The sequence below is a fragment of the Pistacia vera genome, unplaced genomic scaffold (assembly GCF_008641045.1).
Source record: "Pistacia vera cultivar Batoury unplaced genomic scaffold, PisVer_v2 Contig459, whole genome shotgun sequence".
Classification (NCBI taxonomy): Eukaryota; Viridiplantae; Streptophyta; class Magnoliopsida; order Sapindales; family Anacardiaceae; genus Pistacia; species Pistacia vera.
In genome coordinates this window covers 279,116-296,077 of record NW_022196289.1, presented here as the reverse complement: position 1 = coordinate 296,077, position 16,962 = coordinate 279,116, and the positions used below count along the sequence as shown (strand labels likewise).

At 32.4% G+C, this 16,962-nt stretch overlaps 2 protein-coding genes across 4 annotated transcripts; both read left to right on the top strand.

The window, feature by feature from the left end:
- Positions 1–4,807: 4,807 nt before the first annotated feature.
- LOC116144843 (trihelix transcription factor ASR3) lies at positions 4,808–8,105 on the top strand. Of its 2 annotated transcripts, XM_031430269.1 has the most exons (4): positions 4,808–5,799; positions 6,596–6,640; positions 7,447–7,527; positions 7,628–8,105. In XM_031430269.1, exons 1-4 carry the CDS (start codon positions 5,049–5,051, stop codon positions 7,918–7,920), a joined length of 1,170 nt encoding a protein of 389 aa, XP_031286129.1. In that variant the 5' UTR covers positions 4,808–5,048; the 3' UTR covers positions 7,921–8,105. The 2 variants fall into 2 exon arrangements, with proteins under 2 accessions (XP_031286129.1, XP_031286130.1); XM_031430270.1 differs by lacking the exon at positions 7,447–7,527 and having other exon boundaries at positions 4,815–5,799.
- Positions 8,106–12,256: 4,151 nt separating this feature from the next.
- Positions 12,257–13,794, top strand: LOC116144915 (heme-binding protein 2-like). 2 transcript variants are annotated; one of them, XM_031430349.1, is made up of 2 exons: positions 12,257–12,452; positions 13,285–13,794. In XM_031430349.1, the coding sequence occupies exons 1-2, from the start codon at positions 12,332–12,334 to the stop codon at positions 13,677–13,679; spliced, it is 516 nt and encodes a 171-aa protein (XP_031286209.1). In that variant the 5' UTR covers positions 12,257–12,331; the 3' UTR covers positions 13,680–13,794. The 2 variants fall into 2 exon arrangements, with proteins under 2 accessions (XP_031286209.1, XP_031286208.1); XM_031430348.1 differs by having other exon boundaries at positions 13,265–13,793.
- Positions 13,795–16,962: the final 3,168 nt, after the last annotated feature.

Genomic DNA, 16,962 nt, shown 5'->3' with positions numbered 1-16,962 from the left:
GACCACCATAAGTACTCCTAAGGTTCTCACAATCAAGATTTAAACCACTTGATAAATTCGTCACGGTTCTACCATTTTAAGAACATATATCATTACATATAATTAAATACGATTTACACGATATAATGAATAAAATTGTCTTTATATTGATAGATAAACACTATACATGAGAGTCAATTTACAATAAATTGATTGACTTTAGGACACATACTCTAATAATTATATATATATATGTCTTTAATGTTGTTTAGCAGTTACCGATTTTTGTTTTCATAAATTCCATAATTAATATTAGTCATTAACTTTTTTCAAAAACAAATCTAATGGCCGAATTTTCCCAAACCTTTAATGAGACTTCCTTTCATTTAATGAAATCTCACGTGGGTTTATAATAACAACTCATTTGAATAAGTATACCAACAAAATCCTTAAGTAAATCTAATTAGGTCCCATGAAATCACAAATTTTTTGTGATTTGAATCTCTGGCAACTGTTGAAAATACTATCTCAACGGTGTTTAATTACGTGGAACCCATATTAAGTGCAATACAAATAATACAATCAAGTTTTCAACATTCCAAAACGGGGAGTTTTGGTCTTTGCTTTTCTTCCATGAATTGTGGAACTTGAAGTTGAAGCCACTAACAACTTCCAAATATGGGCATTAAGCAAGTAATCAATCACCCTATTTTATTGAATTTAATGCTTTCAACTCCAAATTTTATTTGATTTACGAGATTTTATATGCTATGCCGATATTGCAAGATTTATTATTATTATAAATACCATATGAAAAAAAAAATCACAATTAAGATAGATATCACTTGTTTATTTATTTCTATTTAGTTAATTTAATTTGATTAATAGATTGCTGGTGAAACTAATATATATTGTCAATACAACGATGACATTGATAAAAAATAATAATAATAATAATAACAAAATATATTCAAATTTAGAGAAAGAATGGCTTGAAACTAAGAAAAAAAAGAGTGTATAATTAATTTTATCAACAAAATATTAAAGAAATGAGAGAATAATAATTATTTATTACCACAAAAAAGATAATTTTTATATAATTAAATAATAAAATGTAAGAAAATACGAATTTATTATAATGTAAAATAAAATAAAATTTAAGGCTAGAGTCAAGGTGCCACCCTTGGACATATATATGGATTATAAAAAATACTACATTTATAACTTCTTCTTTTAAACTCTCTTTTATAACTTTAACGTGGCAACTCGTAATTTTTCAGTTTGTAAATTTTTATGTGTGACTATTAGCAAGCTGATGGGACCCATTTGCGAGTTAACTATTAATCGCAAGTTGTCACATCGAGATTGTGAGAGAAAGTTTGTGAAAAGAGATTATGGGCGTAGTATTACTCATGGATTATATATAAGGTTTAGCTAATACTCAAAAACTATCTTTAAATCTTAATGTTGAGTAAGTCTATCAAATTAAAAATTGAAACTAAAACTTACTAATTCACCCTTACTTACTTTTATAAAATATTTTAGATTAAATTACTAAAGTATTCGTGGATGTTATTTATTATTATTATTATTTTTTTTTAGTTTGTGATAAAAGTTAGGGTTTGAGAGTAGTTCTTGCGGATTTCCTAGCAAAGGTGCCATGAGTTTGAGTATTAACTAAACCTCAAGAGTAGAATCTGAAAGGGTTTGGATATATATTGCCAACTCAATAATCACAATTTTCCAAAATGTACGAGTTTATTTAAAAGACAAATTTGTGCAAGGTATGAAGATAGAGACAATAGCGGATTCATAAATTCTTGTTAGGATGAGCCAAAATAAAATGTAATAGCATATAATATTCATATTCTATATTTTTAGTTGAAATTGGCATAAAAATAAAAAAACATTACATATAAATATTTTTTTAAAAAAATTTGAGGGTGGGACTCTAGATCTGCCCCTAGATAGAGAGAGTTTCGGAAGAAAAACTCAAGCTAACTACTGAATTTTCATTAAGCTGAATCGAACTAAAATCAGTGGAGAAGAACACTGTTTTTGTACATTTGAGTAAAAGTAAAACAACAGCGTATTGAGTTGTTATATTCTAAAATTACATTTTAACCCCTTTTCATTTCTAATGGCTAATAAAATCTAACTATAAAATTTAGTGATTTATTAATTATACCTTTAATGAACAACAAATGATATATTTTTAATATATAATGTTTGACTATGCTAGATTTGATAGTCTAAATCGAGTCTAGCATTTAAAATTATGGTTTAACAATCTAATTAAAACATGCTAGAGGGTGCTAGATTTGGTAGTCTAGCGTATTCTGACAATTTTTGCCCTTATTACTTTCATTAAGAACAATTAAGTTAAGTTATGTGATTTTATAGTATAATTTGTCCTTTAAACAAAAACTTGACATTTTGGGAATTAAAATTATTAAAGATGGTTATATATGAAAAAATTTAATATGAAATTCTCCCTCAAATTTATTATTTTTGTTCATGTTTTATAAACGAAAATTTGTATCACAAATTAGGCTTATAAAAGTATTATAAGTAAATCTTAATTAAAGATGTGATTAATGGTGGGGAATGTTGTGTTGGAAAGATCACTAAGTAAGAATTGGTTCTAGTAGTAATTGTTATGATTAGAAGATAATTATGGTGATTAAAGGGAAAATGGGTAGACCCACAAAGGCCACTGGTGGTGTATTTATCATTTACTCTCTATGTCAAATCAAATATTAATGAGTTTCAAACTAAGTACACTTCAATTTCAAAAGGGTTTCTTTGGATTAAGAGTTTTAAATTTTCTTAAAAAAAATATTTATTAGTTCTTAAAAAGAATTATGTATGGTTTAAATCTTCAAATTTCATGAAATTCCTCTACTAGGTACATCCTTTTTTATTCTTATATCTCATACTTTTAAGAATAAATACTTGAGTTGTTAATTTTATATTGATTATTATTAATTGAATTGCAATATATATTTAAAATGCTTATATTATATTTGTAGGAATTCCATTATTATATTCAAAATTAAATTAAAATGACAATTTTGCAAAAGTCAATATCATAAATGTGGGATAAATGTCATAAGACAAGGGGAAATATAGCTAGATAATAAAAAAATTTGTTCAAAAACAAAGAACAAGAATTCAAGGTTCAACCATATTACCCAAGAAAATTACCCTAACAATTATGGTAAATATTATTATCTTTTTCAAAATTGTTAGATTAACATAATGAGTAAGATAATATGTATTAAAAAAAAAATGATCTAATTTAAGAAGATTTCTAACAAATTTAAGAAACTATACTTGAGCTTTATGATAATATGTATTAAAAAATAAAATTAATCTAATTTAAGAAGATTTCTAACAAATTTAAGAAACTATACTTAAGATTTATGATAAATTTTAAAATGAAATAATTCTATTAATTTTTAAGTAATTATTGAAACAAATTAAAATAATTATAGAAGAGGATAATGATTAAATTTATAATAAAACCACATAAAAATATTTACTGAGAATAAAATGGGGCCAGAATAGAAAGAAGAAGGACCCACTAGATTTCAAAAGAGATTAAGACACCACACTAACCCCTAAATCAAAGGCCCTAATGAGACATGTGCTTCCAAGTCCATCTTTGTAAGCTTCTATTTATGATTAAAATATAAAATAGTTTATCTTCTTTGATTCAACTAATTTAATTTATTTATAATAATTAAAGAAAAATTAGGGCAATTGATTTGGGGATTGTGATATATTACTTAGAAAGAAAGAGGGGTTGGGTAGTGGTACCCTCATCAAATTTTTGTCTAAATTCCAAAAAAAAACAAAAAAGTGACTTTAATGGAGGGGGCCATCCATTAAGATTAGTCATTAAGAGAAGATTAGGGCTAATGATTCATTTGGAAAAGCGTGATTAACAAGAAATTTTTTTCTCTAGTGGTAAGTAGGGTAAGGTGCCCTTATCAAAACATAATTCATTCCACCCCGCATGTTTTTGTACTAATCATCTTACAAATTTCATTCATCAAAAGTCTTCAATAGAATGAGTACGTTACATTATCCGATAAAGCATGATATCGTGTCAACATGTTGTTAAAAGTTTGAATTTATCTTACATCACTAGTATATTAGACTGTTGTAATATAAATATGAAAATTTAACACTTTTCTTCTATGAGTTTTGGACTTGGGTTTTACTCAACCCTATTAATAAATATCGATATGAAATTGCTACAATACTAATACGTATTCTTATTGCTATGAATACATCGATAACTTTCTAATTGGGCATCTTTAAAAGAATAGAAAAGAGAATGAATAGAAGAAGAAAACCAAGTAATATTAGAAAAGATGAAAAGGATGGTGGGCAAGTGAAATGGTGGCCCAAAAACCGCGTCCAGTGCCATATTCTACACAAAGAAAACGACTCTTTGAAGAGGTACAGAGAAATACTAGCTTTATTATTTTACTTTGAGAGATCATGAGGGGTGCCCTTTCAAGATTATCCCAATTTCAGAAAGCAACCTTAGCTTATAGGATACAAACAAATCCCATTTCAAGAGAAATTTCTTGATTTTGACCTCTATTTTATTAAAGCAAAATTTCCCATCAATTAAACTTCCTTTTATGCTCACCCTAAATCACACCCACATCAAAATTTCCCATAATAAATCTTGAAATAATTTTCATTAAATTCTATGGATTTCAAAATTTGCCCCTTGGGTTTGTTTATAATTAAACAAGTCTTGGAGACGCTTAATTAAATTAATTAAGTCCTTAATTAAGTATTAAGGTCAATAACCTAATAGTCTACCCCTCAAAACTTCTCCCTTTTAATTTTCTCTCAACACTCAAATTCAATCTTTCTCTCTCTTTCTCATCTCTCCCTCTTTTATCTCTATTACGGAGAAATCATGAGATGACTCTTCTTTAAACGGCGTAACGGCCTATCCTTTGAAACGCCGTTACTTCATTTTACACTTTAAAGACACGTGTCATCCGAAACCGCAACACTCCCTTCTTCGTCTTTTTCTTTTCATGGCCTTAGAGCAGCTCAGCCTAGCTCCAACCTCCGTTAACGGCGAAAATGACGGCGTTAATAACGGCGTTCAACATCGACCGCCCTCCAACGACGGCGGAGACGACGGTTTAAAAGCCCCTAGACTGCCGCGATGGACGCGCCAGGAAATTCTCGTTCTGATTCAAGGTAAAAGAGTTGCGGAGAATCGGGTTCGACGAGGCCGGGCGGCGGGGATGGCGTACGGGTCGGGTCAAGTGGAACCAAAATGGGCTTCGGTTTCATCTTATTGTAAGAGGCACGGCGTGAACCGGGGACCGGTTCAGTGCCGTAAGCGGTGGAGCAATTTGGCGGGCGATTTTAAGAAGATCAAGGAGTGGGAGACGCAACAAGCGAGGGACGGAACGGAGTCGTTTTGGGTGATGAGAAACGACTTGAGAAGAGAGAGGAAGCTGCCGGGGTTTTTCGATAGAGAGGTTTACGATATCCTGGACGGCGTGACGACCGATCCCTCGGCGGCGGCGACGGCGGAGGATACAGCGACGACGACGGCTGCGGTGGGTGGGAGATTGGCTCTGGCTTTGGCTCCAACAGAGGAGTCAGGGGAGGATACAGAGGCAGTTTTTGATAGCGGGAGGAGCGCAGCGGTGGAGGATGGATTGTTTTCGGATTTTGAACAAGAGGAAATCGGAGCAAGCCCGGTGACGGAGGCGACGATAGCGACGGCGGCAAAGGAGGCGAAACCCATATCGGCGACGATGCCAATTTCAGGTAATTGGATTGGATTGGTTGGGTTTGGACAAGTGGACTTTGAGTTTTGGAATTGTTTTTTATGTTTTTGTTTTTTTGTGATTTTGAAAATAATTATTTTAATAATAAGAATTTGTATGGTTGGTATACTTTTTAAAGAGGATGTCATAGGTTTTAGAGTTGGTGGTGGGATTTTTTTATGAAAGATTTGGTGTGTTTTTTTTTTAAAATAATTTTGGGCTTTTGCGGTTTTGCCATTTATTTAGAAATTTTTCATTTGTTTTTGTGTTTTGGCAATTCTTATGAATTTGGGATGATTTTTAAATTGGTTAGAAATTATTTAGTTTTATGGTCTTTTTATTTTGGAATTAGTCAAAATTTTCTCTTTTAATTGCTAAAACTTGTGAAAAACCTGGAGATACCCTTTCTAGATTTGAAAATTTTAACTAAGTTTGATCAGGAAACGTCATTGATAATAACCATTTCTTCTGGCTTGTGGGATTTTTTAATTAAGATTTGGTGGGTTTTCTTTTTCTTTTCAAAAATAAGTTTGGGCTTTCCCATATCTTTAGAAAATTTGTACCTTTTTTGTATATACTAGCTTGGTTTTTTATGTTCATCATCTACTTTACTAAAAAATTATTTATGCAATTCTTATGAATTTGGGATGGTTTTTAAATTAGTTAGAAATTACTTAGTTTTCAGGTCTTTTTGATTTTGGAATTAGTAAAAATAGAGAGCTGTCCTGTTTATATAATGTTTAAATATAAATATGATACAAGTTTTGTGTTTGTTTTGTTTTTCCACCCTTATGCAGAGAAACATTACCAACCTAATATTTTACAAGGCTCTCAAGGTCAAGGTAATATTTTTCCTCCTCCTTTTTTATGAATTGATAAGACTTTGTGCTTCCTAGTTACATTAATTTTAGCCTTTCAGGAGCCTTCATAAATAAGTTGTAAGTATTATTCGCGAAGTTGATTTGGGTCGGTTTGATTTGTAACAGATACAAAAAAAATCTTAAGAATTGGTTTTGGATTTTTAAACAAGGCAGCATACTTACAATTTAATTTGTTCAAACACTTGTTTCCAATCTTAATTTAGTATGAGTGAGCATGATCAATTAGATTTCTTTTATGCTTCTTTAGTAGTCGAGTGCCTAGCAATATGATTTTGGATTGAAATTATCAAACATATTCGGATTTAATTTATACAGAATATCATCGAGTTGCTTGATATTTTCTGCAAATTGAGAAACTCTGTTTGCTAGTTCACTGCTTAAGTCTAAAGAACTTAGAACATGTGGGTATAATTTTGATAAATTTTTTTTTTTTTTCTAGACAACAAAAGGATATGAACTAATTAATGAAAAAAGTAATTCTTAAGAAAAAAAATAAATCATACAAAACCGATGCAAACCCCAAAAGATAATTTAATTAATGACTCCATCGCCGCTGAATTGAATAAATAAAGTGAAGTTTTACGTGCATCCTGTGTAGTAGTATGTTAATATTATGTATAATTAGAGTATAGGTTTTGATTTTATGCCGATTTCTTCTTTACCGTCTTGAGTTTGAGGGGATGTTTGATGTATATAACTGTGTATAAATATGTATCTCTTGTATAGAAACATATATAACTGTGTATAAATATGTATCTCTTGTATAGAAACATACAATGTTTTTCATCTTCACACAAAGAATCCTGGAAGTTCCCTAGAAATTGAGGCCCAACGAGAAGCTAGAAACCGTAAACTCCCTCATAAACGCCAACTATGAAATACTTGTTATAAAAGATGCATTGTAAAAAATAAACAATCATCTAATATAAGTTATTCAACAATCTGCAGGTACAAAAAATGAGAAACAACCGGTGTCCGAAAATCCTGAGATAGGCTCAACTTCTCAGGAAGGGCGAAAGAGGAAGCGACTTTCGGCAGATGGTGATGAGGAAATGAGCAATCTCCAATTGCAGTTGATCGATGTATTGCAGAAGAATGGTAAAATGTTGACGGCGCAACTTGAAGCTCAGAACAGCAATTTTGAGCTGGATAGGGAGCAGAGAAAAGACAACGCAGATAACTTAGTTGCAGTTCTGAATAAACTTGCAGATGCTTTAGGAAGAATTGCTGATAAATTGTAGGAGATGAGGTGATTAATTAATTAGAAGATAGTGTACATAAAAAGGATCACATTCAGGATGAAATTTGGGTTTGTTTTTAGATTATTATTCAGTTTTTTACACTTCACTTGATGCAAATTTAGTATCATACATAGGGAATAAAGTTCAAAATCTTAGGGTTGACAATACGATTATATTTTTTTCCATGTTATATCTCGGCTTTATATGAATTTTTTTTCGCTTGATTGTACTATTTTTTTTCAATGTTATTTAGTAAGAGTTGAAGGGAATTTTTAGTATAAAAGGAAAAGTTTGCAAGTAAAAAGAGAAATGTTAAGATTACTTGTAAACAAATTTTACTTGTTTTCATAAACGGTATAATGTAATTTTAATTTTAATTTTTTTTTTTTTTTTTTGGTAATATGTATTGATATTATCAAAATTTCCCATTTCTTAAATATGATTTTAGAGCTAATTTTGATGATTTAATGTTTTAACACATCATAAATTGCAAAACAAGGTTATTCAAAATAATATTATTTATGTAATTAATTATTTTTTATTAAGAAAAATTCATAAATACATATTTGAATAATTTCAATTATAATAGCTGAGGTCATCATAAATTGAGAAAAATCTTAATTGCAAAAGAAATTAACCTAAATAAAAACTTTGGGAAAGATTTTTTTTTTTCAAACGAGATTCATAAATGCCTCCTGATTTTTAAAATTGAATGGATGAAGAATTTTGAATTTATAGAATTGAATGAGTCCCAAATCAGGAATGGCAAGTATTTGAATTGATAATAAATCATAGAATCCATAAGGATAATTTTTGCATTTAATATTAATAATATTGTATAAATGATTTTTCCATTTTTTGTGCTTTATAATTTCTCTTTAACATGTCTCTTATTTATTGACATGTAGATGATTGGGGCAGTTTTTATTTCTCAAATATTCGTTAATTCAAATTGCTTGCACAAAAAAAAAAAAAAAAAAAAATATCATGTGGAGAGAAAATAAGAGAACAATCTGAAAGTAAATTAAGTGTATTGATTGAATATAGAGTGAAAACGATTCTCATGTTTACTCCTTAAAGAACATTTATTTTGACGAGATAATTTTAATAATTAGCTAATTACAACTTGATATTGTCTCATTCCCTTACTCCCTATGTCTTCCCCTTTCTTGTCTTCTATTATTATTATTATTATTATTATTATTTTTTTTTTATGATCAAGGGTGTTCGGCCAACTTACATGCATCTCAATTAATCTTTCAGAATCCGAGAATTACCAACCGGGTAAGAGCTCCAGTGACTACTAGAGATGACAATTGTGTCCAGATTTTCAAGCACCTGACCTAGCCTAGCTCGTATTGGCCAGGCATTCCCTATTGTTCGCGGGGATGGGCATGAGCTTGGGTACGGCTTTAGGGCCTGACCCCAAGGACGGGTCGGGGTCAAGACAACCATCATCCCAGCGCTTGGCCCGCAGAATACGCACATTAAGTTTACTAGAATGCCCTTACCAATTATATCTAATCACATAATTTGAATTATTAATGTTAGAGTAAGTGCCCTAGAACTAATCAATTTTGTAATATTGACTTTTTTGTAATAATGTTTATTTATCAATAAAAGACATTTTCTTCTATATCATGTAAATCATAATAGTAAGCAAAAGGAAATGCTTGTTTTTTTTGGAAGAGAAGAATGTTGTTATGTGTGCTGTTCTGGAAACTAGAGTGGCCTGAGCTAACTGTGAGTGTGTTTTTAATGGGGTGTTCCGAAGATGGCATTGGGTGTCTAGTGTGGGACTAGAGTTTTTCGTATTGTGATTGGGTGGGATCCGGATGTGGTCAATGTTTGTGTGGTTGGGATGATAGATCAAAGTGTGTTATGTGATGTTAGCCTAATTAATGGGGGAGGTTCTTTTTTATGTTCAGTTGTTTATGTGGCAAATGGTCGTATAGAGAGAAGAGATCTTTGGAATTCTTTATTGATGTAAAATGTCTAGTAAATGAATTCCTAGAGAGGGTCAAGTGTCAGAAGCCCAAACACGAGCATGTCTACTTAAAACAACCATAACTTTTGATTTAGGAGGAGTTACAGGACCCATAAGATCAAGTAAAGGGCAAAAGGGAGATTCAAGACAAGATCAACTTGCGAAAATTCATGTCTTCTTGCTAGAATATGACCAAGTCTTTATTCCAAATGTATCAAATTAGCTCCGACTCTCTAGTTCTTCAGAATTCAAGCCATCCCAAGATTGACAAGTTCAAAATCGTTGTTTCCGCTCCAAATCAATATTTAAGCCTGCAAATAAAAACAAAGTGAATTAAGTGCCCATTTCACCCCAAAATGAATGAAAAGTACTCTAAATCCTATTAAAATCTAATGCAAAATTATTATATAAATTGGGATTATCAGTACTATTCATATAAATAACTCTGACCACGTTTTTTCAGTTTATGAAACTTTTAAACATAATAGAATTCTAAGATAAAAATATAGGCCATGTTTGGCTTATTATTTTTATCCATATTCCCAATCCTATTATTCAAATAATGTTTGGCACATTATTCTAGAAATATTATCCTATTTTTTTAATTACTTTTAGACCCCATAAGATTATTAATTTCATCAAATACACCCTGAAAAAAAACAAATAAGAATAAAAGTATGATGATGATTTATTTTTTAATTAAGTCTTATTATTTGTTTTCTTGTTTCTCACACATGATTAAAAAGAAAAGAATTAGGTTAAAAAGATTAAAGAGAAGAATTTTGGAATAATTTAAAATCTCTTTAAATATATATTTTTAATGAATATTAGGGCTTACAAAGTGGAGCTTAAATAACAGTATTCTAAGAAAATAGGTCAAATGGGGCCTATCGGGCGAAAGTAGGCTAGATACCTAGGGAATGGGTCACGGGTCAGGTTCAATTTCAAGCTCAAGGCGAAATGATTAACCCAACAGCCTACCATTTGAGGTTAATATGAAATAATTGGTAAGCTATTTTTTTAAGGAAAAATTTACTCATAGTTGGACACATGCCCAACCTTCAATAACTGTCATGTATGTGACCACTCGTGGTTGCCTCATACAAATAAGCACTCATTACTTGAGCTAATGTGGACAAATTAATGGAAATGGAATTATTTTTCGGTGCTAAGTAGTAAACATTCTTTTTTTTTTTTTTATCAAATTATTATTTAAATCCAAAATATTTTTATGCCTTCTGTGAATTACTGGTTTTCCCTTCACATATAAAATGTTAACCTAATGGTCAGTATTTCCAAAAATGTCCAAAGCAGCAAACATATGGGGGTTTTCTGCAAATATCCCTTTAATTTTAATAATTTTAGAGTTATTGTTGATAATGGTTATAAAATCTTACAATTTCCATCCTAATTTAAATGCAAAAAATAAATGGGATTTAAATAATCCTACTTATAGATCAAGGCAATTTATTGTCATCTTTTAGAATTGACCTTCCTACAAAACCTAGCTTGTTTGATGGGCCCATTGGATTCTATTCGTAGGCCGTATACACCGCCCATTAGCATGGACTTGCGTCGGGTCGGGTCATACTTTTGCTCTCCTTTTGATATCTCTAGGACCACCTTTGTGGCAACAATAATTACAAATATACCCCAGATTGGATCTCATCAAAGTAGTATTTTAAGGCTATAAGTAAACCTAATTAGAATATGAGCAATACTAGTTTTACAAAGACACATATAAATGGGGCATACAAAGACAATCTCCACTCTTGATTTTCATGATTTCTCTCTCTCTCTCTCTTTTTCCGTTTTTTCTTTGTTTTTTTCTTTTGGATGATGTCACTTTGTAACATTCTTTGTATAGGTCTTTGTAAGGATAATATTTTTCTTAGAATATTGCACAGGCTAGGGACCAACAAACCATTATTCTTTATTTTCTCACATATGGTAAAGGAATGAGTAGAAATGATCAATGGGTCAATTAATATTTCTCTTTCTCTCAACGTTAATTAGTCAAAAAGATTAAAAGGAGAAAGTGCAAGAAAGCACATGCAACGTTGCAATTCATTTTGCCACTAAAATAAAGATGAAAGCAAGAGAATTCCCACCACAAATAGCCTTCCAGGCTCTCTTATATCTATTTTCCAAATTTAACATAACAAGAGTACTAAAGAGTTGTTAAGTTATCATATCGATAAATTAGCATTTCCATTAGTATAATAGTATTAATCCAACTGTAATTAAGGGTTATTAATTTTTTTTTATTTTTTTTTTTAAGGCAACTTTCGATCAAAATGGGTTGGATTGGTTTGTTTGTTTTGGTGGTGATTGTGTGCATGTCAATGGGTATTTCAATTAGGGCAAGTGAAGAGAAGGGATATGAGATGCCATTGAATTGTAAGAAGGTTCAGTGTGCTTCATATGAGGTTATTGACAGCCAAAAGGAGTACGAAATCAGAGAATATAAAAAAGCTATGTGGGTTTCAGCTCTTCCTATCAATTCTAGTTCATATGAAGATGGAGCTTACAAGGGCTTCAACATGTAAGTCTCTCTCTTTCTACTCTTTAAATTTTTTATTTTTGTTTAAGGTTTTATGGAATTAATTAAAGTTTAAGTTTACTTTAAATTTATTCAAGCTTTGATTGTATCTTATTAATTGTGAAAGTAACCACACAATCCTCTTAACTTAGTCTTCTAAGGCTAAAGTCAATGTTGCTTTTTTAAAAGTTTCAAGGACTAATCATTTTTTAACCCACTAATAAGCATTTATCGGACTGAAAATCGAAATCTTTTTTTTTTTTTTTTTTTTTTCAACGCTTATAAAAACAAATTAATATTTCATAATTACAAGTATAAAAATTACTTATGGTTAGAAAAACAGAAATCTTCACCTTTTAAGTTTCTATGCAGATTTTCAAAGGATTAATAGTTTGTCTTTGATTTACACTTTAATATATATATTTATATTCATATTTTAGAGTGATTATATTCTCCAACATGTACCCGGTTGAAATTTCAAAGTAATGAGATATTAATGTGACAACAATATATTTATGACACAGTAATGTAATAAAATGCTACTAAAATTATATCTTACCCCGATGTAGAACCAAAATTGGAAAACAAAAGTTTTACATTGAGGCGAACCTTCATTGGCGTAAAATAAGGTGCTAGTATTTTGGTTGGCCATCATTATTCGGGACAATGTGTCTAGACGCCAACTTAAGAGTCGATGTAAAGACTAAATCAGTTTGAGATACAAACTTTGTATACTAAACTAAATCAGGTTATCATTATTTTATAAACTAAACCATAGAATTAACTAAATGGTTTATCTTTCTTATTATGATCAGCTTGTTCTCATACATACAAGGCAACAATGAGGAAGCAGCACAACTCAACATGACAGCGCCAGTTTTTGTTGGTATAATTCCATCAAAAGACCCTCTCTCCAACTCAACATTTGTTGTAAACTTCTTGCTTCCCAACAATTATCAGAAAAATCCTCCTCCTTCAACCCTAGCTCACCCTGTGGAGCTTCCCAAACAAAATTATGCAGCCGTGAGAAGATTTGGTGGCTTCATTTCTGACAATGAAATCCCTCTTCAAGTTTTGGCATTGGAGAAAAGTCTCAATGGTACAAAATGGGAATCATCAATTGTCAAGAAAAGTAATGGGAATGCAATGACTTATACGATTGCTGGCTACAATTCTCCTTTTGATAAAGAGAATCGCGTCAATGAAATTATTTTCTGGTTTGATAAATGAATAAATACTATATGTAGAAACTATTTTTATATGAAAAAATGTTATGTAATAAAATCGACTATGTGGAAGTTAGAATAAATTGAAATAGAGGATGTGATAATCTAGCAATATATATGATACTTCTTAGAAGCTTACTTTAGAAGGGAGATCCTGACCTATTTTTCAAATCAAAGGGAATTTGTGTTTAAACCTGATAAGATAAATGAACTTTATTCTATTCATTAGACAGTAAAATCATCTTTATTAAAAGATATCCTGATGCTACCCTTTTATCGGACTGGATTTGGGTATCAGTTTTTCTTAAATATTTTAATCTTTAGCATAATCATTTTTTTTATACTTCGCTCTAAACACCCATATAATTTAAGGAGTTGGAGCTATAATAAATATAAGCCTAGTGGCAGACAAAGACTGCTGTGTTGTAAAATTATATTGTTATTTTAATGTCTTATACTATATATTATCAATAATTAAACCTAAATTAATTATACTTATTTTAATGTCTTATACTATATATTATCAATAATTAAACCTAAATTATACTCGATCAAAGAATCATTAATCCTATATTAGGTCAAAATTAGTGATATGATTATGTTGGTTACGTGCTCATGTATTTCAAGAGCAAATGGGAAACATGTGAAAAAAGAGTAAGAATATATAATTTTTTTTAAAATCATTAAATAACATTTTCTGCTCAAGTATTTAAAATAATAATTTAATTTTTGTGAGCAATATTATTCTATTAAGATTTTGATGTTCAATTTGACAGATTAAAGGTAAAATATAATCTCATATATGATACTTCAAGAGAGAAATTGCAATTAACTCTTTTAAAATCTAATTTGTCAACTTAAGACTTTTAACTTTCAATTCTACATCCAAGTTTATTTATTTATTTATTATCTCATTACACTAAATATATCAAACCATGATGTCTGGTAATTACATGACTAATTTTAATAAGCTTGATAAGATATTGATTGATGTATGAAAAAATAGGTAACCAGAAAGAGCATGACAATAAGCAATTTATTCCAATGTTAAGAATAAGATAGAAGAAAATAATGAATATGACGATATAGTTAAGGTTTATATACACACACACACACAATTTAATGAGTAAAATGTTTATTGAGTGTTAGGGCAAAAAAATGTCCTCGGCCCAAAGACGAAGACACCTTCAACAAAGCTCGGAGCCATGACCCAATTCCAATTGGGCTCGCAACAAAGTTCGCACATTAGGCTCGCTAATTACACCTGCCATGTTGCTCACTGCTTGAGCCTAATCAATAAAAGGCCCCGATTCGTTTGGACCTCATCATTAGCTTGCCTGGGTCTGGGCCCATTGATCTTAGACCACCTACTGGACTTAGGGTCTACTTGGAGCCTAGGGTTGCCTACTTACTCCGGCACTATCCGAACTCTATCGAAGAGATCCATTATTATCCTAATTTGTCCAAGATCCGTATTTTAGACCCACTGGGACTCTCTTTCCCACTAAGGTAAGGGAGTCAAAGGCTCTCATTTTTTACTAAACCTCAACTCCCAAGGACTCACAGTCCTACTAGGACTCGAAGATCCTACAATTACTATTTAAACAAGAGGCCAGCCCTCCCACTGGCATGGAACATCACGCCTTGTAACCTCGTACTTCTTACTCTTGAGAGCTTTACTTCGTTGCCGTAGCCTTTGTCTCTGACTAACTTTCTAGTAACCTTCTTTTTCCCTAACTCTCTCTAAATTAGCCTCACCTAGCCTTGCTGACTTGAGCGTCGGAGTGCCTACAGCAAACACCACCCCAATGCTTTCTGTAAGCTTCATGCTTGTTTTCTTGTGTGCGCAGGTGCAGCGGATTGCTAATGACCTCAACCTTACGAGATCAGACCTTATTTTTGTAACGGTAGATTTTTTGCATCTACAGTTTGGCGCCCACCGTAGGGCTTTGGCAATCATTCATCTTTCAAACCCTGCTTCGCAAAGGAAATTCCTTATGGCTAAAAATTCAAATAACACCAATCCTGGTCTCGAGGCCAGACTCGAAGCTCTGACTACCTTTTTGCAACAACACTCAAACAAGGTGGCAGCACTGGAAGCTGAGAACGCTGCCATCCAGACTGAAAACGCCTCCATTCGGGTCGAAAACCAGTCTTTGAAAGAAAAGGTGAGTCAATTTTATGACCTTGAGCTTCAGCCTTGTCAGGTACAACCCAATCGTTTCCGTGCATCGATTCCATCCATGCAATCTCTCCAGACTTCGGATAACAGATTGGCCACTCTGGATACTCAGTCACGTCAACTCCATTCAATGCTAGTGGGTGGCCCAGCCTAGAGTCCAATCGAATTAGGACAGCAAACAGGGCCGCACTCGGCAGACCTACCCTAGGCACAAGATCAAGGCATCCAAGTAGCACAAAGTCTACCGCAACAAGAACCACCTATTCTCACCATCTCGCCTCACCTCCAACCAATCACTCCTACCCAAAACCCATTCGACCCTACTCACCCTTGCAGGTCGAGTGGACTCCCTCACCTTCAGTCTACCCCACACAAGTCCATCCATCCTCACGGACCGAGTGACACCCAAATAAACCCTCTTACCATCAAGGCAAGCCGAAACACCTGATCAATCATAGTGGGAACCATCTAACCTGAGGGAATGAATAGAGATCCAAATTACCAAGCGGCACATGATGGAACGATTCATCAAACTACCCCACATGACTTGACCCAACAAAACATGCCGAGTGCGCGTCATATGACAAACCAAGCCAACCAAGCTGACCGGGTGGCTTCCGCCTCACCCATGGAATAAATATTGGCCAAAAGATTGACCGACATAGAGGCAATGATGAGGCATATACCTGGAGTGCCAATCCGAACCTGCGGTCTTTCATCACAGAGAGGGGAATCTATTGCTATAAAGTAATGTCTTTTGGTCTTAAGAATACCGGGGCCACCTACCAGCGGCTAGTCAACAGAATGTTTTTCGAACACCTTGGAGACACCATGGAAGTATACATTGACGACATGCTTGTCAAGTCCCTTATGGCTGAGCAGCACCTCGACCACCTCAGCCAAGCATTCGCTGTCCTAAGGAAATACAATATAAAGCTAAACCCAGCTAAGTGTCCGTTCAAGGTCTTGTCAGGAAAATTCTTGGGGTACATGATGACTCAACGTGGGATAGAAGCGAATCTTAACCAAATCCAGGCAGTCTTGAACATACCATCACCAACTTGCATCAAAGATGTCCAGTGCCTTGCTGGGCGTGTGGCTGCTT